Below are 25209 nucleotides of genomic sequence, written 5' to 3'. Positions count from 1 at the left end.
TTTTTACAAGGAGCAGACTGACTTGAATCTGTTCTGAAATATTCATTTTGCACAGACAGGTTTTTTTTACAAAGAGCAGACTGACTTGAATCTGAAATATTCATTTTGCACAGAGAGGTTTTTTTTACAAGGAGCAGACTGACTTGAATCTGATCTGAAATATTCACTTTGCACAGACAGGTTTTTTTTACAAAGAGCAGACTCACTTGAATCTGAAATATTCATTTTGCATAGACAGTCTTTTTACAATGAGCAGACTGACTTGAATCTGATGATATTGTGGCTCCAGCAACTGCTATTCTCCAGCCACTCTCCTACAAATCATAAGCAATTTGCTTAGTCAAGCAAAAAGCAAAAGACTGTTCTCTTGTCCCTCAGTTAGACTGAGGGATGAATGCACAACAATGATTAATTCAATCTGAAGTTACGAATTCCCTCACTTTCTTCAGCAAATGCCATCGTTCTCAAGGAATCCACCCCTCCACCCGCCCCCCAATTAAATTATTATGTTTTTTGTTGTTCTTTTTCACGGAATCACCTAGAAAACCAATTACATTGGACTCATCTGCAATTGATCTGCCAATAGACTCATTTGAAAAGAACGATTTTTGCCCGGTTTCAATTCAAATTAATTAGTCTGCAGACCCCCCCCCCCCCCCCCCCTCCTCTATTTGAATTTATGAGAGTCCATTGATGTATAATTTGCACAAGGGCCATGATATATGCAGCACAGATTACAGTGCAAAAAGAAAAGGAAAAACTTTGATCTTACAGGCTGTTCAAATCACAGTTAAGGGTGCATTGTGGTGGAATCAGCAAAAAACAGGTCTTCGCTACAGCCCTTGCTGATTATGCATTTCAAACTGGGTCCACACTGAAAATCAATTTCCAGTATCAGCACTGAGATTTCATTTTTTTCCATAAAACTCTGGCAGGGCACCTCAATCATGACCAGGACAATCACTTATCCATTCATTTCTTGGCCATTACTTGTGATGCGGATTACTGTCTCCTGGGGATAAACTGAGACCAGACCAGATTCAAAACCCCTGCCAGCCTTTCACGAGACAACCTTCTCAACGAGATCAACAATATCAAAGGGAGAATTACGTGTCAGTAAGTGCATTGACTTATTGCCTTTACTATGTATTTAAACATTGCACATAGAGTTGTAATGACTTACTACTTACTGACTCTTTCAATATTGGTAGCAGTTCTGCTTATTTCACACACAAAAAACCCCAGCAAGAATCCACATGATACATCTTTTTTGACGTGTATTTCAGCTGTTTTGAAAACCCAAGCACAAGTATAATTAAAGGCTGTGCTAAATGTATGCACCTCCATATAAATGTACATTTCCAAAGTGATGACAACACTGAATCAATTAATCGCAGATTTCAATTTGCAGCAGTATAGCAGGAAATGGTTTGCACTTCCCAAACACTTGCGTTAAAGACAGACATTTTTACAGCCGTCAGAGTGACAAAATTACATTGAACGTAATGACTGCTGATTATTCAAAGCGAACGTTGAGGTGTTATCGCATTGCATTTTAAATGTGCGAGTGCCAGTCTCGTTTCCTTTAACACAAAACGGGCATAGCAGTATAACATTTGTTCAGACATTTCAGAGTTATTAATATTTGGGATATTACATTTTGTGAAAAAATAACTATGTAACAGATAGATATTTTATTTAAAACATACATTGTTCTGAGTTACAATAATCTCTCAGCCTAGGAGTGTGTGTAACAGGGGCTGTATGCAACCAGCCACTCTGCAGACAAGCACCTTAACCACTGTACAAATGAGCCAGGCTCTTTTGCATGAGCAGTAATAGAGCCCTTGAACCACACCTGACCTGCAAGGGTCAGAATCTGTTCCAGCAGTGCATCACCCAACACTTCCTATTTACCAAGTGCATTCAGCTTAAATCTACTTCACTTTGTTGTGGTCATTTTGTCTTTGAAAGGCTAATATATTTTAGCAAAGACAGTGAAGTAAAGTTGGAAGATGAAACCATATTATTATTACAACTTTAGGCTGTAATAATTGCCTGTGATAAAAAGGTCAGGTATCCTAAACACTTAATCAAAACAATGGTCTGCTATAGCAGCACTCTAACTCTCACCTCGTCGTATTGTTTGCATGCTTTTAGGTGAACTCTATGAATTTAACCTGCCTTGACCTGAATCATTAAAGCACCAGGGATGTACAGATGACTGAATGCTTACATAGCAGAAACTTATGTAGGATAATACCATATTGTTCATCCCCCTGTCAAGGACAGCGTTTAAGCTGAGTATTTATTTATAAGTTATTCAATTCAAATATTTAACACAGAGACCAAGGTCTCTTCAGCAGAAATCTATATTAGTTATTTATTATAGTATCATATAGCCAGGATTATACCATATATTTTGGTTGGCAGTGCGCAAGGTCTTTAATAAATAATAAGCAGTGTTTGTTTAGCATGGGGTATAATAGGTTTAAAATACAATTGAAATATCCATGAGGATAAACCACAGGTTTTGTGTTTGCAGAGGGCTTGCAGTAGCATTATTATCAGGACCAAAACAGTGACGGTCAGCCCTGTTTCCCCAAAATTAATACAGCATACGTATATTCTTTAAAATTATTAACAGATTGACATTTTACAATCTACCCATCGTATGTAGTGACCAAGGGTCAATTGATGCATTAGAATAATTGTAGCGTGTTTTACAGCCCTGTAAAATTAAATGCCACATTCCTTGTTTATAGCTGGGGTTTTTTTTCAGGAGCAATATAATACATTTCTGGTCAGCACTGCCCTCTGCTGTCAACTGCTGTAAAGTTGGTTTAGGTATGGTTTCTTGAATAGTGTCATTTCTGTTCATTGTTAGCCTTTTCTGTATCTTTGTGTAGTGTGAAATATCTGTGAATTGCAATAGTGTTTATAAGTTACATTTAACTCTTTGCCTGAATTGAGTTTAAAAATCAAGGGTCTCATTCTGATTAAATACATGTATTTAAGTGTATCTATGTATAGTACAGTAGCTATGCATCTACTGCAATTGCTATACTGTGAATAAAAAAAAAAGATCCCTAAAATAAACTATATTCTTAGTAAAGGAATAAACTTTGTGAAATTTCAACTGTTTTAAAAATGAATGTATTATTTGAATGTAAGTATTTTTAAAGTGTTACGAAATGATATTATAATATAATAAAATAAAATATTATACAGTGTATGTGTGACTGTACTGTATGTGTGTGTGAGAGGCTCAGGAGGAGCTGGTGGGGGTTTATGACCTAGAAACGCTTTTAAGTAATTAATGTCTAAAAATGAATACTGGCAAAGGATGCATTAATTAGTCCAGACTATCACAGTCCATTATCTACTTTTGTCATTTGGAACATTCCTACAAAGTGTTTAATTTAATGGATAGTGTGAAAGAAGATCATAAAATCTACCTAAATCACACAGAAAGGCTGAAAAAAAAGTTAATTAGCTGAGTTATTACATTTCAGACATTCATAAAGCATTAAATCCAAAACCTTCTTTTCTCATTATGCTTCAGCTGGGTAATTTATAAGTAATTAGAAAATCCTAAAGTTTAGAACATTTTATGAAATAGGCATTTCACTTTCTTTTTGTCTACTTCTTTTACATGATTTTCTAACTTTCCAACAAAACTATATTTAAAAGGTATATAAAATCCATCCATCCACCCATTATCATTAACCGCTTACTCTTTTACAGGGTCGCGGTAGGTATATAAAATGTTATATAAAAATAGTATACTGTTTATTCTTTTTCAAGAAGGCCTATTTAGACATACACAAGTTTATTTGCACTTTGTATCATCTGCAGATGCTCAATCTGAAACACAATCTCAAGGAGCTAGAATTGCTCTCTCTGACACTTTCAGGCTAACAATGCTGATGCAAATGAAGATCTAATTATCAGGAGGTTAATAAGCCATTCCACTTACGGTTTCTATGGTGACCATCATAAACTGCAACAAAAGACTCACAAGACTATGTAATTGATACATTTAAACACTCAGTTGTTTGCCAGCTCAAGTTCCAGTTTATATATCAATTGGCCTGTATATCTGTGTTTGTCCAAACATGTATTTTAACTCAGTCCCCGTCCATTTGAATTGTCCTCATACTGACTTAGAGGGAATGAACATCTACCAGTGCCCTCCGTTCCCATCGACTAGCCAATCGCTTCTCTTTTCACCGAGTGAATCTAAGCAGCGGATATTGCCACACTGCAGAGCCCTGGAGGGGAGGTTCACCTGGCACCTCACATATAGGGGTCGCTGTGGCGTGGGGAGGCGATGCGACCCACCCACGAGACGGTCTTCTTCCCTAGCCTGTGAGCTGGTGGAAAAGCGAATGTATCGCTCCCTGTGGATATCAACCCAAGAGCATCAACTCGGCAATGCTGGATTTTACCCGTCAAGCGCACGGTTCCATTTCGGTGTCATGACACTATGACTGCACAGCTGCTGTGTCCGGTCATTAAATACCGTACAGCCTAGTAATAAGAAAACAAAAGCGACACAATCAGAACTTTCTGGAAAGGTGAAGATAAAAAAAAATGATTAACTTAGTCCTCCTTCTTATGGGGCCAATATGCTATTTTAGTTACAATATGCTAAGTGCCAGCTTGGTAGTGTCACGCACTGTCCAATCCCATGTACTGTATGTACACTGCCAAGTAGTAATCTGTTCTCAGCTTCCTCTGTTAAAGCTGCCCCTGGCAATACTGATATCAGGGCACGCTTGGCAGTACGTAAATTCCTCTTGCAGGCAAGCTAAGGAAACAGAAAACCATCTGTTTAAATGCTGCTTTTACTGTGAGTTCACTGACAAACAGGCTAATTAGGGGATCTGAAACAGTAATTACAAATTCGCAAAAAATGCAACGTGAGATACTGTTTGTTTTCAAGGTGAGATCTGTCTACATTTGCCATCACTGTAGAGCACTTGACACTTTTTAAATGCTTTTTTGACACTCATTAAAAATACCCTTCAAAAACAACCACAGGTGACTGCTGCTAACATGGTCTTAAAGCTTACCTGAAAAAAGGGAGTGTGCTTTATTATTGGGCTCCTATGACTTTAATTTGTATCTTTTATTTTAGAGTGGAGAGAAAGCAGTAAAGTCGTGTCTGTATGCATTTATTCATCCATCCACGTGGATGCAAATCCATATAATGTTTAATGAACTAGCTGATATTCCTAGTATTTTCCTTTGGAATTCATTGTGCGTTTGTGGTCACCATATTAAAGAGGCACATGGTGTTACTGCATCATTAACATACAATTTAAAAGTTTACTGTTTTCATTTATTTTTTAAAGGGTTACCTATTATTTTACTATTTTAACTTTTAAGTATGGCCATTGTTCATCTTCCTCAAGCTACAGCAACTCAAATCAGGCCTAATAGGTCCATACTACAGTGTAATGTGCATTTTAGTAAAAAAGATACAGTGAAGAGATGGTAGTGCCTCTATATCATTATTACTGTCATATAAAGGTATATATGACTGTATTTAATGGGCCATCCAGTGAATACCACATATTTTAAATTGTAGCATTGAATGATGAACACCTAGAGAACTGCCAAGGTGGTAAGCTTAAGTGACTTGGGTCCTTGAAATAGAAAAACCTGCTGCTCCACGTGTCACCTTCCATATATAAGCTTTTACTTAATGACTATCAACTATCTTCGGCAGACCACATTGTGAGTAAAAGGGTTATTTTTCAGCGAGAGGCAGTTAAAATTACTTTAATTGGCTCATTTTCCATGTTGAAGTTCCCGCACTTACTGGCCTCTGCTTTCAGTGCTGTCTCCTCATGTACATGAGTAAGTGTATTGTCTCCATGGTAACGCGATGAACATATATTCCATTTACCAGAAGTAGAACCAACATTTCTTGAACTTAGAGATCATATCGCCAAAGCCCATTTACTGCAACACACATTGTATTTCTAAAGTCTATCCCATGGCCTGAGCTGTTTTTACAAAACAAGACTGTACCTCAGTGTCACTGCACACCTTCCCATGTGTTAATGCTTGGTTGATGGAGAGAGAGGATACACACTGCTTCTAAGTGGGTAATGCAAAAATAATAAATTAATGAAAGAAGTTGATTCTTTTTTAGTTACCCACGAAGAACCATGATGTTTTCTGTTTATCCAGCGCATAGTTATTTATTTACTTATGATGACAGATTTAATTAAGTCATTTTTAAGGATAAAACATTGCCATTACTACAAGTTGTGCCCTTGATAAAAACAGTTATTTATTAGCTTCACAATGTCAAATATGCATATATTTATTTCCAAACATTGCTTCCCAGTTCAGTTCACTACCTCACCACTTGCCTGCTTAGCTACTTCTGTTTTGGGAACAGACATACAACAAACAGGATCATAGCTGGAGGCACACAACTGCACAGGAAGACGTCCACAAGTTCTATGAGTCCCCATTTACAAAAATACTTAACCACAGTTTCCCAACAGATAGTCTTAAGGCAATGTTGACTGCTGGCTCTGTAGAGCAAGCTGTGTAGCCAAGTGTTACAAGCAGAAGCACCATGTTTAACTCATCAGAATACGAACTCAAGAACCAAATGTCTTGGCTCATGAAACAGATGGCTGTGTAGTGCCAAAATCACTCTTTTATTACAATCCACTTATAAAATGGATCTCCTGTGGCAACAGGCTAGTCAGATTTAAGAGTGCTGGCATGCAAGGAGTCCATTATAAAGAAACAAAGAGGTTGTGAACCTATTGAGACTGTAAATATTAACAAACTCCTTTTCACATGGGAACTTTGCCACTGTTTTTCTAATTATAAAAAACTGCTCTCCAGATTTTAAACCTTTGGCTGAATTAGTGGAATCAATATGCTGTTAACATTAAACTAATACCCTGTTTCCACTAGCCACGCTTTTGTCCACCTCAGCTAGACCGTCCAGCTGAGGTGTAGCTAAAAATTCTGCCTGCGTATCCACTGCATTTTCTCAGGTACAGCGAACCTTGGAAGGATTTGCGCTACATCAGAGGTCAAACGGCATTCTGTGACACACAGCATGCTGGGATTCTGTGGCTTTTCAGAAACAACCGATTGTTTGTGAACAGTAAGGTTGGAAGAAGCCTTGTTGCTGTTTTCATTTTTGTTATCCACACTATTGACAGCCTTATAAATACTGATTTTACAGCAACTGGCAGTGAAAACAAGGAAATAGATGATGACTTCTACTTATATTGTCGTGCAGCTCACATGGTAAGTATTTGTTTGTTGTGCCGGTGGTTGTTAAAAATGAAATTTCTGACCAAATATTCAAAAGTACTTTAATTTCCTCCCCATCCCAAGGTAAGCAAACATTTTCTTTTCTTGGCTTGCTAGCAACTGCCATTGCTGCAGTGACGTTGCGTATCATGCTACGTAATGGCACTTCCGCCTGGACCAGTTGGGACTCATCGGGTATGAGAAACAATCTCAAACCGGTTTGGGACACTGCGGTGCACCTCAGTGTAAGTGGAAATGCCCTGGACTCAGACGGACCAGCTGAGGTGGACCTAAGCGTGGCTAGTGGAAACGGGGTATTAGACAGTATGTGTAAGTAGTACTGGTGGTTGGGGGACCAAACCGTTTTCTTTCCATTCCTCATTTCTTCTATTTTCCTTTTCCAAACAGTTTCAAATAGTCATTTCCTGTTTCATTAGTTTACCTCAATGAATTTGCATCATTCTGCATCTGATCCACCTTAGCACTCCAAACTAGTGAATAGCAAGAGCCAAGAACCTCAGTCACTACTCATTAAACATTTGTGTGTACCAAATATACCACCTTCCACTCTCCTGGCTTGTGTGCATGCTGTAAGCCCTGTTTTATCATCATGCCATTAAGCCTGGCTAATGTTGCTATGTCTATTAAATCGCGATCTTAAAATGTCAGCAAATAGTGCATCACTTTATACAGAGCAGCATAACAGTTGAACTGTTTGTGCTCCATTGCTAAAGTTTGTTTCCCATTATCAATTGTCCATTACATTCCATGTATTATTATTTATTTGTTAGCAAATGCCCTTATCCAGGACGACTTACAATTGTTACAAGATATCACATTATTTTTTACATACAATTACATTATTTATTTTTTTTACACTTTTTTTTTTTTTACATACAATTACATTTTTTTTTTTTTTTACACACAATTACCCATTTATATAATTGGGTTTTTTACTGGAACAATCTAGGTAAAGTACCTTGCTCAAGGGTACAGCAGAAGTGTCTCCCACCTGGGATTGAACCCACAACCCTCCGGTCAAGAGTCCAGAGCCCTAACCACTACTCCACACTGCTGCCCTACCATATTCCATATTCTACCATATTCTATCCCATAACCTACACGTTTCTGCAAATGCATACTACGAATTCTAGAGGAGCTCAGATCATGCCCTGAACACATCGTAATTTTCCAACTGAGATCATCCATTGCAGCATCCTATTTTGTAATGACTTATTTACATTTCTTAAGGGTATTCTCTATGATTAATAAGGATATTTAGAAGGGGAAAAAAAAGTCTATCTGCATCATGTTGGGAGCCTTCAGGCATCTACAGCATGGTGTTGCCCACCACATAATGAAGATTACTGGAGTAGCAATATGTAGTATAAAACTACCATTGTACATAGAACTGTAAAAGGCTCGGGCCGTTTTAAGAAGTGGGACCTTCTCACAGCAACAAGAACAGTGAGTAGGTGTTACCAGTTACCAGGTGTTGGTACCATAGAAAACTAGATCATCACGTCCTACAGAAGACCCACAAAATGTGGAACAGAAACTCGTAGCATATAGCCATTCTAAATTTATTCAAATTCAAAGATACCTTACACAGCCCAGCCAATCAGACCCAGATTTCTTTCAGAAGTAGGTCACCATGGCCTAGACTGTAACAGTCTCAGGAATGAATGCTAAGGAATATCCATACCATGGCTGGGCAGATTTTACAAATGCCTACACTATACTATATCCATGTTACTATGAATATGCATTCCTCTGGGTTATAGGAAAAGACACTAAAATAAGCTTCAGGATCATTTTTACAAAGAAATAAAGCCCACGGTGTACTGATTGTCATTTTTAATAACAGTAATATAGTATTAGACGTAACGAACTTTGCATGTTTCAGCAATCTATGATCCAAAGTGTATTGCTGTCAAGAACCTTTGTAATATTAACAATTGCTATTTTTTTTCTGGAAGATTGGATGACAGATCCATAATTCATTCAGACCTCAATGTAACAGTGTGAAACACATTTCTAACTGTAAATGAATGCCGCTGCTCCTGCTTCCCATAGAATTTGAAAATAAAATAAAAAAATCAATGCTACAGTTTCTCAGAGAATAGAAAAAAAAAAACCTTTCAATCTCTTTTTAATTACTTTCCTGTATTGCTAACAAAAGGGGTAATTTTTACATTGAAATTAACTGCCAACAAGGTGATTCTCAGCTGAACTGTCCTAATTATTTCCAGTTCGACAACCGATGGCTATTACAAATTCCTGTGTAGATTAATTTTCTGATATGCACAACATTGTTCTGCATGCTAATTTCACATTCCTTTTCTGTTCTGAAAACCAAAAACCTTTTTAGGGAAACATAATTAATAACTGAAGAGGCTTGAATTGCTCTGTATAGGTTACTGGAGCTAGGCTGGTGTTTCATTTGAAATGACTGCTTCAGAAGCAATTATTTGAAAAGCAACACCAAAGTAGCTGAGCTCCTTAGGCTTATGAACGACGGACTCAATTGCTTGTAGCTTGCAATAACATTTAGAGGAGCATTCTAAACAATGAAACCGACACAGAGTTAGAAACGCAATCACAGTTTAGGCAGTATTATAAAATATACACTTTATCATCTTCTGAAAAAAGAATGCGAAGGACCGGCACAGGCACCACATTCGAACCGAGGGTACTTTAACAAAATAAAAGTAGCTGCAGCAACAACATGGAGCCTATTATAAACCGTTCTGTTCATTCTGCTGTATTTCATTAGGCGTTCATAAGAGATAGAAAAACACATGGCTTATGCATGTGATGTTATTTAATTCCATGCTATACTGTATGATGACTTCACTCTCTTCATCCAAGAGGTTGAGCCATCCATGTCAAGGGGGGACCCACAATAGGTGGTAGCTTGGTAACTTAAAATAAATTCCCTGCCATTAACCCAACACATTACAGCGGTGCAGAGACAATCTCAAATTTGATCTCTTCTGTAAAAAAAAGGGGTAGCTGTATTAAGATGGGCCCGTCACAGAGTAAACATACCGCAATTTGCATTTTCGTTTCGACAATTTACAAAGTATACATTTTGTTGTATCTACTAAGAGAAAATATGTCAATTAAGAGATCTGCAATATACTAATTTAAATATGTCTTGCATCATCTTAGCGAGATCTCTAGCATTGCAAGAGTCGTGCAACATTTTTTCTAATAAATATTGAAAGGCAGTTTAATCCCATCAGATTCTATACTGGGGCCCCCACCTTCACCCCAAATAAAAAATGTGTTTCTATCAAAAAGCTTTTCCTAATCATACAGTACCCACTCGCAAAACCGGACATGCGTGTCCGACATAAGGAGGTGTCGGCTTTAAAAAAAATGCAATAAAATTGCACACATATATTTATAGTGCTCAATGTATTTAAATGTATAAATCATTGTGCTGAAATAAAACTAATGTGTTTTGGGTAGGCTACACATTACATTATGTAAAAATATAAAGTATACAGTACAGTAGTAAAATCAAATGAACACCTGGCGCACTTTCTTTTTTACTTAAGCCTGTAGGCTACTGGTAACACAAAATAAATCATGCTGCTGCATTGTACACATTGGTGTACAATGTGAATAAAATATTAATTTAAATTGAAACTAGATGATTTTAGCAGTTTTTTTATTATTGTTATTTTTAACTTGGCCTACTTAGTAGCCTAGACAATTAACACAAAATAGATCATGGTACCACATTGACAAGTTATGATACTTACAGAAGGACGGTCAATGCTCCTTAATATGAATTCCAAGGGACCAGCAACAAATTTTGCATTATACGACTAATTCATATTATCATGAGTAGCCTACAAGCCAAATGTAAACTGTCAGATTTTATTTAAGTTAGTCAGTGGTGCAGTGCTAAATTGTGCACAATTACAAACCACCTGCACATTAATAAAATAGGTGTGTTTCCTATTCCAATACAGATGCTCAGAATGATCTGGAGGGGCTAGTGGCACATGTGTGCAGTCTATTGTTGCTCCCAACACACTGGGGAAACCAGAAATGTCATAGAATTTGTTTTCAAGGCTTGTAAGTACACCCTGCTTTTAGGGAAAAATAGGTATTTGGGTGTTCGCCTCAAATATGCATTGAGCAAAACTGGCAACACACGAGAAAAAGCGGACTGGGAAATGCCAGCAACAATTGCGACTGTTTAAAAAGTGCTTTCAAAGGTTCTTAACAAACTGATGCAATTGTAAGTGTCGCAATTGCCGGCAGCTTTAGTACATCTCATTATAATATTTGAGAAACCCTCATCTCCACCCCATTTTTGCGAATTTATGCAGGAACACCCAGAAACGCAAAGACAAATTGTTGCTGCAAAGCATTCCCTAAAAAGTCACTAACAGCATTGCACTTGTTTAGTACATTTCACCCTAGACTTCCGACTTGTTTGCAACTGGTTTGTGACTATTGCGACAGTCCCAACACTTTAGTACATCTACCCCTCAGTCATCTTAATTCAATTGCACTTTAGCAGTTCTCTTAGGTCTCTCAATTTCCCGTTCCTTAGCTGATTTCCTCCTGACTTGACAATTTGATTTGCTTTGCTGCACTCACCGGACAGATGTTTTACAAACAGGATTTCAGGCACCGCTATTAGTGATGCTCTGGGGGTGCCTCTGTGCTCTTCTAAACGTTGCAAATTAGTTTACCCACATTAAAAAGGGTAAGACGATCATGCATACTGTAGCAAATATTCACATGCTTCTTTTGTTAGCATGCCAACATTTTTGGCTACTTCCATTATGCCCATTTAAAAGGAAATGTCCTTTGTAACTAAAAAAAAGAGAGGCTCTATTCTCGGATTTCTTGAAAAAAAAAGGCTCAAAAAAGAGTCTGTGGATTTGAAAAGTAGTATAGAATACTGTACCCTGGGTTTTTAAGGACTTGCAAAATGTGGTGCTCAGGTAACTTAAGGGAAATGCTCATGCAAAGCTAATATGTTTATCTGATTGGTAACATTGAGCACCTGAGCTACTCGTTGATTCTCTGCATTGAACTGCCTGTTGGCAAAGGTAAAACTGCTGGCTGCATAGACAGGCTGTTAAAATAAAAACACATATACTTATTTTAATTATATCAAATCTAAAGCAATCTAAAACACGTTGACAAGAATTCTAAGAGTTGAACTAAAAAAAATGGTTTTAACTACACTCTAAAAGTTATTTGCTTCAAACTTGGAAAATGTAAAATGCTTATTATTATTGTTATTTACAATGGTTCTTATTGCACTCACTTATAACCATTTTGTTAAGTATTTGCTGAGGTGTTTTCAGCTGTGTTGAAGGGCACTGGTGCTTACTAATATAAAGACACTTTCACTGATTTAACCGACATTAAACATGGCTGTGGCAGGCAATCAGAACTGAAGAGCTGCTCCTAAATACATGGTTAAAGCACCTTAACACAGACATACACACAAAAAAAATGTTTTTTAAATGTTCGAGTGCTTGAAATTAGAACCACACAGAAGGATTACCACTTACTGAAAGTTGTATTTTTTATTTACTGTAGAAAATGTAGAATTGATTTTTTAAAGAGAACTTACCTAACTATTGATCCAGATCTTTTTCTATTCCTGGCAAGGACAGGAAGGGTCCTGTAAAAAGAAAAGTCACATGAGATACAAGTTTAAATCAGCGTCCTTGCAGGAAGATTTTTATTTGAAAGGAAAATGAAAAGATGAAGACGTGGTCTGTCAACGAGTAGCTATGATTAGCTAGCAGTGTAACAGTTGCTTTATCCTCTAGGGGGGGGGTTGTGACAGATGGACGGATTGATAGACACCTCCTATATCCTCAGAATTTCTCAAAAGCTTAAGCTAAATAATGTTAATATCAAGTTTCATGACAATTGGATACCCAGCTCTCCAGATACAGATGGAGGGATGTACGGACAGACAGATATCCCCCTATATATCATCTAATGTAATATATTATATTATTGTTGTTTGAAACTACCAGAAGTTACAGGTGCATCATTTGAAACGTGTTGCAAAGATTTCGATTTAAAGTTTATGTAGCTATCAAAATGATTCCATAACCCTTACCAACAACCACGACAGGTGAGATTTATGGACTTACTTTGTTTACTATAGCCTCTATAATCCAAGCCCCAGAGGGGGGAAAGTGCTGACTGCTGGCATTGATCATTTTCATAACATATTTCAACAAGGCATTGTAGTTACATATCAAACAGAATAGGTGGCAAATTAAACCTTGCAGCAGGAAAAAAAAATCTTCTAAAACGCAGTACCCAATGTATGGTACCTTTAACATCGAATCTGCATTGTGGAATGATGAGCTGGGTTCCGTGAGATATTGCAAACCTCATTATAGGCAGCTCTTCTGTAAGAAAACAGTAAAGACTAAACAAAGGGTAAAGACTAAAACTAGAATCCGGTAGCACTTTGCATTGTGTCTCTAATTACTGTGTATTTACACTGCAGTTAGTTAGTAAATACATGTGTACTTACACATCATTGCAATATTATTACACATAGTTACAATGTACTTAATGTGGAAATCTTTTTGCATGATATATGTAAGTAAACAATTGTATCAGAAAAGGGTTTGGGTGAGGGTGAGGGTTTGGGTGAAGGTGAGGGTTTGGGTGAGGGTGAGGGTGAGGGTGAGGGTGAGGGTTTGGGTGAGGGTGAGGGTGAGGGTTTGGGTGAGGGTGAGGGTGAGGGTGAGGGTGAGGGTTTGGGTGAGGGTGAGGGTTTGGGTGAGGGTGAGGGTAAGGGCGAGGGTATATTGTGCAAAAAAGATGTACACATTTAAGTACATTTTACATAAGACACAGTAATTAGAGAGACTTAATGTAAAGTGTTACCAACAAACAAGGAGTAAAAGGATACACCTGGTTGCTACAGTATGTTACATGTTAAAGGAGCTGTAAAGCCATAACATTATTACACGTACAAAATCTTTTTATTTTATTTTATTTTTTACTTTTAGAATTTCTGTAAAGAGTAACAACTTCAAGGCTGCAAATATACAATGAATTCCAAATGGAATGTCAACCACCCAATTTCCTGGACCAGACCGCTGAACCGCAAGAGGACGCGGGATCCCAGGACACCGGGACACCTTATGGCTAACTGCCACCAGCTGGCATCGAAGATCGATAATTGCCAGCCTATGGCAAACGAGAGTGGGTCCACATAGAGGGGGAAGATGCGGACCCCATCTAATGATCCCCAAGACGTCACTTTGTCACCCCCGCCTGCCGCTGTAGGGTGCACACGAGAGTTTTTTTATACACCCCCGTCAAGATTGAAGGCGTACCGTGCACGGCTCTTATCGATACGAGCTCTTCAATCATGATCGCCCGTCCCGACATCATCCACCAAGCCCACACTGACTGGAGAGCAAGAGTGGCCGACACCCAAGTACAGCTTTGGACCGTGACTGGCGAACTAGCCTCCATAAAAGCGCGAGGCTGGTTGAAAATCAAGCATGGAGGTCACCAATACTGCCATGAAGTCTGGATCACCTCCGTCCAAGACCCATGCATCCTTGGCCTAGACTTCCTACAGTGTGCAGGCTCGCTCTTGGATCTGAACCAAGGACACATCGGACAGTACGCGCCACCACCTGACGACAACCTTCCTCCGACCCAAGCTACCGTCACTGGTTCTTCTTTTGAAACCAGCGCCTGCACATCCTCTCATCCATCCGAACCTTCTTCACTGCCAGCCCCGCTATGGAGAGCGTCCTAGAACGGAGCTGCCAAGGACTGGAAACTGCCCAATGCGACCGGCTACAACAACTACTGTCCGAGTTCCCTGACATCTTCGCCGCTCAGCCAAGTGAGGTGGAGTGCACTCACTTAGTGCAACACTCCATCGATACAGAGGACACTCGCCCTATTCGCCAACCCCCATGCCACCTGCCCTTAGCCTGACAAGGAGTAGGCAGCCGGATGCTGAAGGAGATGCAGATCACCAGTATTATAGAGCCATCAAATAGCCCCTCGGCATCTCCTGTTGTTGTGGTGCCTAAGAAAGACAGAGAATGGAGATTCTGCGTCGACTACCACTGTCTCAATGACGCCACCAGAAAGGACTCTTACCCGCTGCCCCGCATAGAGGAGTCCCTCGACCTGGTTGCCGGCTCCACCTGGTTCAGCTTTTTGGACCTGAGAAGCGGGTACTGGCAAGTGGAGCTCGACCCTGATGCTCGGCCCAAGACAGCCTTCTCCACTCGGACTCTGCAACACACCCGCTACATTCGAGCGCCTGATGGAGCGGGTGCTCACTGGCATTCCACCCCAACAATGCCTGGTGTACCTGGATGATCTGTTGGTCCACGGCGCTACCTTCGAAGAAGCTTTAACCAACCTACTTGCTATCTTATGATGCCTGCAAGACGCTGGGCTCAAGCCGCCCCACTTCATCAATTGCTACACAAGCATCGAACCTTCATCTGGATCCCTGAGTGTGACATCGCCTTCCTCGCACTCAAATAGGCCCTCGTTGACGCCCCTGTCCTGGTGCCCCCTGTCCTCGATGGCCCTTTCATCCTCAACACACGACACCAGCGACCAAGGACTGGGTGCTGTCCTATCCTAACTGCTACCGGGAGGTGAGAGAGTTATTGCCTACTACAATAAAACGGAACACAGGAACTGCGTAACCAGGAGGGAGCTGTTAGCTGTCGTTGCCACACTGAAACAGTTTTGTGCGTATCTCATCGCCAGGCACTTCACATTGCGCATGGATCACGGGAGATCAGCAAGAAGACAGCGGCAGCGAGTGCTTCGTTCCCTTGCCAGCCTGCAAAGAGATCTCCACTGTTCCTCCTCCAGACTGGCACACACAGCAGGAGCGAGACTCCGACCTACAACCTCTCCTTCCATGGCTGACACAAGGCACCCGACCCCGCTGGGAAGATATCGCCGGCTGCTCCCCAGTGACCAAGTCCCTCTGGTCCCACTGGCAAGGACTGCCCGTCAAAGACGGGGTGATGCAGCGTCGCTGACTGGAGCCTGCCACCCGAGAGGAACGATGGCAACTGGTAGTTCCCCGTCTCCTTCAAGCCACGGTTTTGGCCGCCGTGCGACCAGTGTGCAGCCCGGAAAGGCCCCCTGGGACAACCCCACTGTACTGTAAATACCAGCCAATGAGTGATAAGAAGGAACCTATATAAACGCGGCCTGTGCGCTGCATGTGTGTGTGATGCCAAGGAGTGTAAAGGAGCTAAATCCATTATTGCTAAAAGAGCTAAGAATTAAACAGCCCTTGTTAGAGCCAAAGAAATATCCTGGTAGCGTCTTCATGAGAACCCACTACACGTGGTCGTTACAATATAATACTGAAGACAACCATTCTTCATCAAAGGAGATTTAAACTAACGCAGACACCAAAGGTTTAAACTGGGTTCCTTTTGCAACATGTATGCTGATGCAGCACCCCTCCTTGTTTCTAGATATCTGAGGGAGTATTTTGAATTACAGTATTACCCAAAAGACAACAACCTCAGTCCATACTTTTTTGTAAAAAGTAACAGTAAACATCCCCTTAAAGATTAGAACGGGATAACCGGTAATTCAATTTGGGCTTTGTTCCAAGGTAGTTGAAGATAAATGATACTAAATACCAGAACGACAAGCAGTTAAAGTACAAAGCACACATTTAAATCAATCAGTACTCATCAGACTTTTAAGAGAAAGCTTTAATACAAATATTTGCATTTACAGATAGGCTTTTGTGTACCTGATGTGTAAGTGCATTATTTATTGGAATTAAATATTCTCAGTAAACCAGGGCACAGAGATTTTAATAGAGAGGGGACTTACAGCCCTGCTGCCTATTCCTTGCACCTTCTTTATAAAGCTGACTTGCTGCATCATTATAAAAGCAAAGTGTAATGAAAGCTAAATTAATCATGAAAAAAAGAACAGTATATTTGTGATAAAAAAAAATAAAAATAAAGCTTCAAGTCCATGAAACTATTGAATTAAAAAAAAAACGGAGGGAGGGATGACTGCAGTTGTTAGTGATACAGTTGGTCACTAGAGGGCAGGATCCAACCGCAATCATGTAAACGTTATATTCAACTCGTGTACACAGCCTGCATAGGATCATTTTTTATGTACTTTTAGAATTTTTATAAAAACAATTATTGCCTCGCGCAAGTTTATATTCTAAGGGACTGCATTCAGTAAAACATCTGTGGGGGGGGGAAAATGGCATGGCACCAAAAAGCATTGCTACTAAGTTTGTATATTTGATCAATAAAGCCAAACAAAATGAATTACAGGATTGGTATGAGATGTACGCATCAAACAGAGACGGATATTCCTATTGGCTGCTGCTTTTCTATTCTGCTGTGGGATCACTGCATTTGTTGTGAAAATGTACGGCCTGAGCATACCCATGGAGCAAGTGTATTTTGTACCGTCTTACTGAGAATGGCACCAGGCTAGCTGTGACAAAATAAAACACACCACGGTTCTCAAGCTCAAACAGCAAGGTATTCTACTGTACGCAGGATGATAGAGCTCTCGTAACGGGCGTTCCAGTAAAGTTACCCCTCTTAACAGAACACAGGGCCTTAAAGTTATGGGATGCTGACATAACCTTTGCAATGTGTGTTTAGAGTCTGCTTCTGATCAAGGCCTTTTTCAAAATATGTCAAGTCTAAGGAATACGGTTATGCTTTAATATAAGAAGCAATGTTTAAGAACCGCAAGCTGGAATAAGACACTGTTTTGTTTTTTTGGGGGGTTTTTTTGTGTTTGTTTTTTTATCAAAGCATGGGATTGAGAATCATCTTGCTTTAGGAAAGCTGATTATATTTACACTAGGTGCCGCGCTTCACAGTTTGTATCTAGTTTTCATATCTGTGTGGACTAAAGAACAACAAGGTAAGAGCTTCAATACCAGGGCCACACAGTGGAACAGTCTGAACCAGAATTCAAATCCAATATCTCTTGGCACCAATAGGAACCTAAGCCCTAGGCTGCACTGTCTTAATTAATTAAGTTACTTTTTTTTTATCTCCTCAAAAAAAAAGAGGCTAAATCATGGGAATAGTTGGAGGGTAAAAGGAAACTATTTAAGGTGTGAGAGCGGCCAATTGTTAGTCCAAGGTAGAAGATTTTGTATTTATTTAGTCTTCATATTTGATAAAGTTCAGAATGCAAGGTGGCTTCCTGTCCATTTCAAAGTTAAGTCTTGAAATGAATAAATGTACCTCTCAATCAAAGATATGCAGACATGTAACGGTAAAAAGTCTGCAATTCTGAAACCTTATGGTTTAATTCAAAATTACATGTTTATAAATGGGAAACAACTGATCTGCATTAGTGTGAAGAAAGTAATCTGGGAGACAGTGGAAGGAGGGGGAGGTGTGTGTGCGTGTGTGTGGGGGTCGGTGGGTGGGTGGTGATGGGGGTGGGGTGGGGTGATCTATAAACATCATTACTTATTAATAAACATTTTACAGTTTTCAACAGCAAGTCTTAGCTGGCCATTGATAAAGCGACATATGCAATATTAGGCTACCCCGCATTACTGAATATTTACCGTGAATGCCCCAATAACTCTTAGAGGCTTTATCTAAATGTTTTTCTGCAGACGCTCATAAATTAACCCATTGAAAGCAGCCCCAAGCAATGGAATTTTCCATTCACTTTATAAGAATGACTAAAGTTCAATTGATGTCCAGATGTTCATCTCCGATTCCTTTTTGGTATGGTTTGCACGGCATGCATTCACTAAATGTAATTGGTTAGATTTATATCTACATACATCTTATTTTCCTGTAATATCCTGCAGTGTAGCGTTTTTTCAATTTGTTTTATTATAATAATAAATAAATAAATAAATAACAATAATAATAATTATTGACAAAAAAAATACAAAAAATGTCTACTATTTTTTCAAGTCGCCGATGTTGCAGTATGCTATAAAATAATGGTTATTTGTATTATTTAACACAAGTTGTGTCAAATTACTTCACCTTCACAGTTCCCAACTTGAAGCACATATCTAAACAAATGCACTAAGCAGGGGTTTTCAACCGGGGGTACTTCTGGGTTTAGGGGGTACGCAGGACGACTCAGGAATGCACAAATAAAAATGAAATTATTTGTTTTAACAGTGTTATATAGTAGGCCTATGTCTAAACCACTGTGCATAAATATTACATTTTTGTTTACAGCTCAAAGCGAACTGTAGATAACATTAAAAAAAAGAATATATCACGAGTGATTTCGATTGAGTGGACAAAATAAAGGAAGAAAACACAAGTCTACAGAAAACGCAAAGCGACAGACAGTTATACAAAATCCCTGTGGATCATGTTTTATGTTGGCTTTAGTAAAATCATTGTTAGTAGTTATTATAGTTTTACCGTGAGGTAAACATTTTAAATGGCACACATAGTTAGTATAAATATTGTATTATTTATACTAACTTTGCCGAATAGAAAGCAAATACGACTCCAAAGACATTATTAAAGACTTGTCTTTTAATTCTGAGCTTCCAAATACTTGTAATTAAAAGTTTTAAGAATTAAGCCTACTGTTTGTTATTCTGTCCTAAACCAACAGTTTGTCACCCAAACTGTTGTAACATAAATTATTTATTAAATCAACGGGGAGGAAAATAAATGTGTTAATCAGATTATTGTCAATTTTATTGCAACTGTTGTGCCATCAGTAGAGCGAAAACTGTAAAGGGTTACTTGAGCTGAAAGCTCCAAACAACAGGGGTGCAGTTTAAAAAGAAGGGCTGAAAACCCCTGCTCTACAGTATAAAGTAAATACGAACACATTACATCACTAGGGCACTTTTACATTGACCACAGGGTGGCGTTTCAGTACAAAAAGATGGATTACAGTGCAGTATTTTGAAGTACCACTGCCAACAGAAATAGCAGTATTATACAACTTTAAAAATACATTCGAGAAATCCCTACATACGGTTCAACGATGTTTTTGTTTCTGGGACAAAAAAGAAGAATCCGAGTAACACAGGCAGTGATCCTTATCCTCACCAATCAGAAAGCTGCTTCACGTTTCCTTTGTCCAATGATTTCACTGTATGTCGTTCCATCACCTGAACATGCAAGGATCACGTTCCCCTGCGACCAATCACGGGCAGGAGGATCTGATTATCTTTGTTATAAATTTCAGTGTAGCGCAATAAAATACTTCAGGAGAATGAGACATCTACAAAGGAGATATTTGGAAGCAATTCACTGGATTCAGCGCCAGTCTGAAACCTTTCTTGATTTTTATTTGTTACCAGGTACTTCAATCTTATAAACTTTTCTTACTTTTTTTTTCTATTGTCTGTTGTGTAGGCTAATTCTGTCAGTGTATTCATTCATTCTAATGCATATGTGAGACTAGTAGATGTATTCGCTTTTGTTTAATTTTTTATTATTATTATTACCATTTTAACCAGTAAGATTCAAGATATTTCGGATATTTATTTATCATAAAAATCCTGTTTTTCTTTACTGTACTAGTGGTTCTATATAATATAAAGTTATTTGTTTTAACAATTTTAAAGCTAATATGTTGTGTTTAGCAATTCACCTTTTAATTTAAAAGTACTGCCGTGGTACTAGCATGATTGTAATGACATCAAAACACGCTGTTTCCCTCCAAGATTGTCCTGTTTTTAAGTCTCGCTTCCAAACGCTGTTGGCAAACTTACTTGCCTCGTAACGAGATAATGCCATTACTACTACTCTCATAGCTATGCAACGCGGATATGATCGGGCTTGCATTCGTGTAGAAAACAAAAGCGTAGCGTGCAGTGTGTGAACAATGCTGTAAAAACAACACGTGTTTATAGTCCCTGTTTGAAATAAGGTACTGTCCACACTACATTATTATTTTGTTTATGAAATTTAAATTCTACTGGTATATAAATGGTGTGAATTGACTGTAGTGTAGTGCTTTCTACAAACCTGTATATATCCCAATTGTACAGATAGAATGCATGTGACAGTAAAGGGAATATCATTCAAAATTTTTCTAGTATAGAATCCCGAGTCTACTGCACGTGGAGCAGCATGCTGTTTTTATGGGGGGGGGGGGTCCTTTGTTAATCTGCGGGGTACACTGAGTGAATCGGATTCGATACATTTGATCAATTTTAGCGTAAACTCGATTGAAATTTGTCATAGCTGTTTTCTGACATGACTGAATAGATGTATTATTTGACATCTGTAAATAAGTGGTTCCTAATGAGTATGCAAAAAACAGCTTTCTGTTATATATGTGATGCGTGCTTAATAACGGCTGATGTTGCCCTATGCTACATTTTATTACGTGGCTTTTTTATTCATTTATTTGAATTAATGTATCCCCCCGCTCTTATTCCAGGATTCTTTTAGTAATTAAGATGGCCACCTCCTGCAGCTCTCAGTTGAGTAAATGCGTTAAGCAGCACTACTTGGATCTCCCGCAAGGTGACAAGGTGCAAGCTATGTACATCTGGATCGATGGAACGGGAGAGAGCGTTCGCTGCAAAACCCGAACACTGGACTCGGAGCCAAAAAGCATTGACGGTAATTAACAGTAGGAAAATGAAACGGCCATTGTATACCTGCAGCAAGCTAGGTTTTATTCTAACTTCTAAATGTTGATCACATCTGTTTGTATTATGTAGTAAGATTTCTGCTTGGCATAACTTGTTTTATTTTAAAATATTCAAGGCTTTTTAAATGCTTTGTAAATACTGAAATCAATCTTGTGCTTCCTCTCAATGCAGATCTGCCAGAGTGGAACTTTGATGGCTCCAGTACCTACCAGTCTGAAGGCTCCAACAGTGACATGTACCTGATTCCTGTTGCCATGTTCAGGGATCCCTTCCGGAAAGACCCCAACAAACTGGTCCTGTGTGAAGTGATGAAATACAACAGGAAACCTGCAGGTAAGCTTTGCTATTCGGAATCCATATCTATCAAAAGCCTTTCTTGAGCACAGTTCAGTTGAGTTTATGTTTTTGTTTTGTTTTTTTTAAACGCCACAGAAACAAACCTTCGTCATTCCTGTAAGAGAATCATGGAGATGGTGGCGAACCAGCACCCATGGTTTGGTATGGAGCAGGAATACACCATTCTTGGAACTGACGGGCACCCATTTGGCTGGCCTTCCAATGGTTTCCCTGGTCCTCAAGGTAAGGGGATAGTCCCCTTTTAAATAACTGCACATGTGTTCCAGCTTCAAAATCTGCACTTCCAACATCTCCTCATATGATGCTTAATCAAAAACTTGTGAACCCCTGCAGGTCCCTATTACTGTGGTGTTGGTGCAGACAAGGCCTATGGGAGAGATATTGTGGAAGCTCATTATAGAGCGTGCCTCTACGCTGGAGTAGAAATCTGTGGGACAAATGCTGAAGTCATGCCAGCTCAGGTGAATACCATGTTTCTTTAGTTGTGCCATTTTTAATTGCTGAACAGTTTTCAAATCTGATAACTTGGCATGCTTTGTGTCATTATATATCACCGTCAATACTGGAAACAAGGGCAGGGCCAGCGCCTGTTGTATTTCATGAGCAATATGCTTTGCTCATGAAGCATGAGGAATTCCCGCAGCTGTTTGTATTGCTGCTCTTCAGCTGTATCCTAGATACTCCTCTCTTTCTAGGACAGATCAAGCTCAGTCTGCTTTTCATACAGGGCTGCCAACTGGGACATGGATTGAGGGGTGTGTGTGGTTTTTTTTTTGACACATTTCGGGGGTTAACCTAAATCTGATTTCCTTTACAGTGGGAGTTCCAGGTTGGCCCCTCTGAAGGAATCAACATGGGAGACCACTTGTGGGCAGCCCGGTTTATCCTACACCGAGTTTGTGAAGATTTCGGAGTCATTGTCTCATTTGACCCCAAGCCGATCCCTGGCAACTGGAATGGAGCTGGCTGCCATACCAACTTCAGCACCAGGGAGATGAGGGAAGATGGAGGCTTGACGTGAGTTTAATCTTGGGCAGTGCTTTCTAATCCATGTGCTTTGCATTGTATTGGATATTGGAATACAATGCATAGTCACTCCGTTCAGGGAACATCTAATGCAATGCAGTCGTCGCACTTCTTTAAATGGTCAAGCAGAGCCACTGCAGTAGAGCAGAGGGGACTTGGTATAGGATGATGCCAGCTAGAAGAATGCAATGGATCTGTACTGCAAAGATTGTAATTAAGCATACCCTGCAGTAAAGCCTGAAGGGCTACAAGTGTAAAATTCATCCTCCATGAGATGAACACCTCTGCTCTGAGGAGGTAATGGAGTGCCATGATGGAGAATATCTCTGGGAAGGATACAGTGTTCTGATGCTTTGTCTGTTTCTCTCTATTCTTAGGTACATTGAGGAGTCCATTGAGAAGCTTGCCAAGAGGCATGACTATCACATCCGTGCCTATGATCCTAAGGGGGGGTTGGATAACGCCAGACGCCTGACCGGTCGCCATGAAACCTCCAACATCCATGAGTTCTCTGCCGGCGTCGCCAATCGTGGGGCTAGTATCCGAATCCCTCGGGCAGTGGGCCAGGATAAGAAGGGGTACTTTGAAGACCGCCGTCCTTCTGCCAACTGCGACCCCTACAGTGTAACAGAGGCACTGATTCGTACGTGTTTGCTTGGTGAAGAGGGGGAGGAGCCTGTGGAATACAAGAACTAAACTGAAAGACTGAACTTCACATTTTATTTAGCTGTGTTTATAAATTTGTTGGGGGGCAGGCTATGGGTCTAAAGCCAGTACTGTACTTTTTTATTCTTTGTGATGTGTTTTTTTTTTGGTTTTTTTTTAGGTCAAGGGGAGAAAGTTTGGGATGAGAAAGTAAATGTTGTCCATGTCTTTAATAGCTCTCCAGTAACATAAGTTGACAGGTCAACTAAAGCAAAATGAATTAATAATAAAAATAAAGTTTTAAAACAAATCTGAACCTGCTGTAGGACTTTGCAATGCCTGGGCACACCAGCATCCTACCTTTCTCTAAATAGAGAGAGAGGGAAAAAAAGCAAGAGCTCGCTAGTGTTAATGGTCAGTGACAACTGGTTTCATGCCCTTGGCAATCCTACCAAGTTGCACCAATGCTTATCATTCCTAAATAACTAGATTGGACTAACATCCCTAGTAACAATTTATGCTGGACACTAATATGTATACAGCTGGGGTGGAGATCTGATTTTTTTTTGGGGGTGGGAGTGCAAGAACATTAAAGTTCCCTGTATTTTGTATTTTGTATATTGAGATTGTTAATCCAGCATGTGACGTGGTGTGTTTAACTTGACCATCTGATCAGACACTAACCAGCAAGACACCATTTCTACAAAATAAAGTTGGTCACTGCCCTCCTTTCGATGTATTTTGTAGAATCCAATTACGATTTGAATCTTAAAATAAGACTTATGAAACTGACTGTTTCTGAGTCCAGACGCATTTTGTTGAATTATGCGTCAGGCTGTCTTGGAGGATTGTAATACTTGTTGCTTCTTTCTGTCTAGCATTGTCTAATAGATTTTATTTGGCATTTTGTTAGTCATTTACAAATAGTGAACATGGTGTTTTATTGAACCATTAAAACATTTGTTATATTTTTACCAACATTTGAATGCTTCCATTGCTTCTGAATTGCAGCTTCACTTTGATCAAGTATGGTGGCTCTGGGTCCTCTAGCTTCAATATCAAAGCACAGTGTGTTCTTTTAAAAGGTGCAGTCCCTCATTCGTTTACACAATGAAAGCTGGTAGTAACAGTCTGCATGCTGGTTTGACTATGTAATAGTAACAACACAGAAGTCATGTATAAAATGAAACACTGCAGTACACTACTGTGCAGAATACATCTTGCTGCCCACAGTGTGTAATGTGTCCAAA

The 25209-nt window shown here is 39.4% G+C and overlaps 1 protein-coding gene across 1 annotated transcript; it reads left to right on the top strand.

The window, feature by feature from the left end:
- Window positions 1–20474: 20474 nt before the first annotated feature.
- LOC117410715 (glutamine synthetase) lies at window positions 20475–24939 on the top strand. The gene is made up of 7 exons (XM_034017483.3): window positions 20475–20626; window positions 21715–21899; window positions 22103–22264; window positions 22364–22510; window positions 22622–22749; window positions 23106–23305; window positions 23692–24939. Exons 2-7 carry the CDS (start codon window positions 21734–21736, stop codon window positions 24008–24010), a joined length of 1122 nt encoding a protein of 373 aa, XP_033873374.3. The 5' UTR covers window positions 20475–20626; window positions 21715–21733; the 3' UTR covers window positions 24011–24939.
- Window positions 24940–25209: the final 270 nt, after the last annotated feature.

Source organism: Acipenser ruthenus, chromosome 10 (genome assembly GCF_902713425.1).
Source record: "Acipenser ruthenus chromosome 10, fAciRut3.2 maternal haplotype, whole genome shotgun sequence".
Classification (NCBI taxonomy): domain Eukaryota; kingdom Metazoa; phylum Chordata; class Actinopteri; order Acipenseriformes; family Acipenseridae; genus Acipenser; species Acipenser ruthenus.
Note: the sequence above shows the minus strand (reverse complement) of the source record. Positions and strands in the feature narration are given on the sequence as shown.

Excerpts from the sequence above, each read along its gene's own strand:
- LOC117410715 (XM_034017483.3), top strand. The coding sequence starts at position 21,734 with ATGGCCACCTCCTGCAGCTCTCAGTTGAGTAAATGCGTTAAGCAGCAC. Across the intron at positions 21,900-22,102 it reads GGAGCCAAAAAGCATTGACG|ATCTGCCAGAGTGGAACTTT; the intron begins GTAATTAACAGT and ends CTCTCAATGCAG. Across the intron at positions 22,511-22,621 it reads TGGTTTCCCTGGTCCTCAAG|GTCCCTATTACTGTGGTGTT; the intron begins GTAAGGGGATAG and ends GAACCCCTGCAG.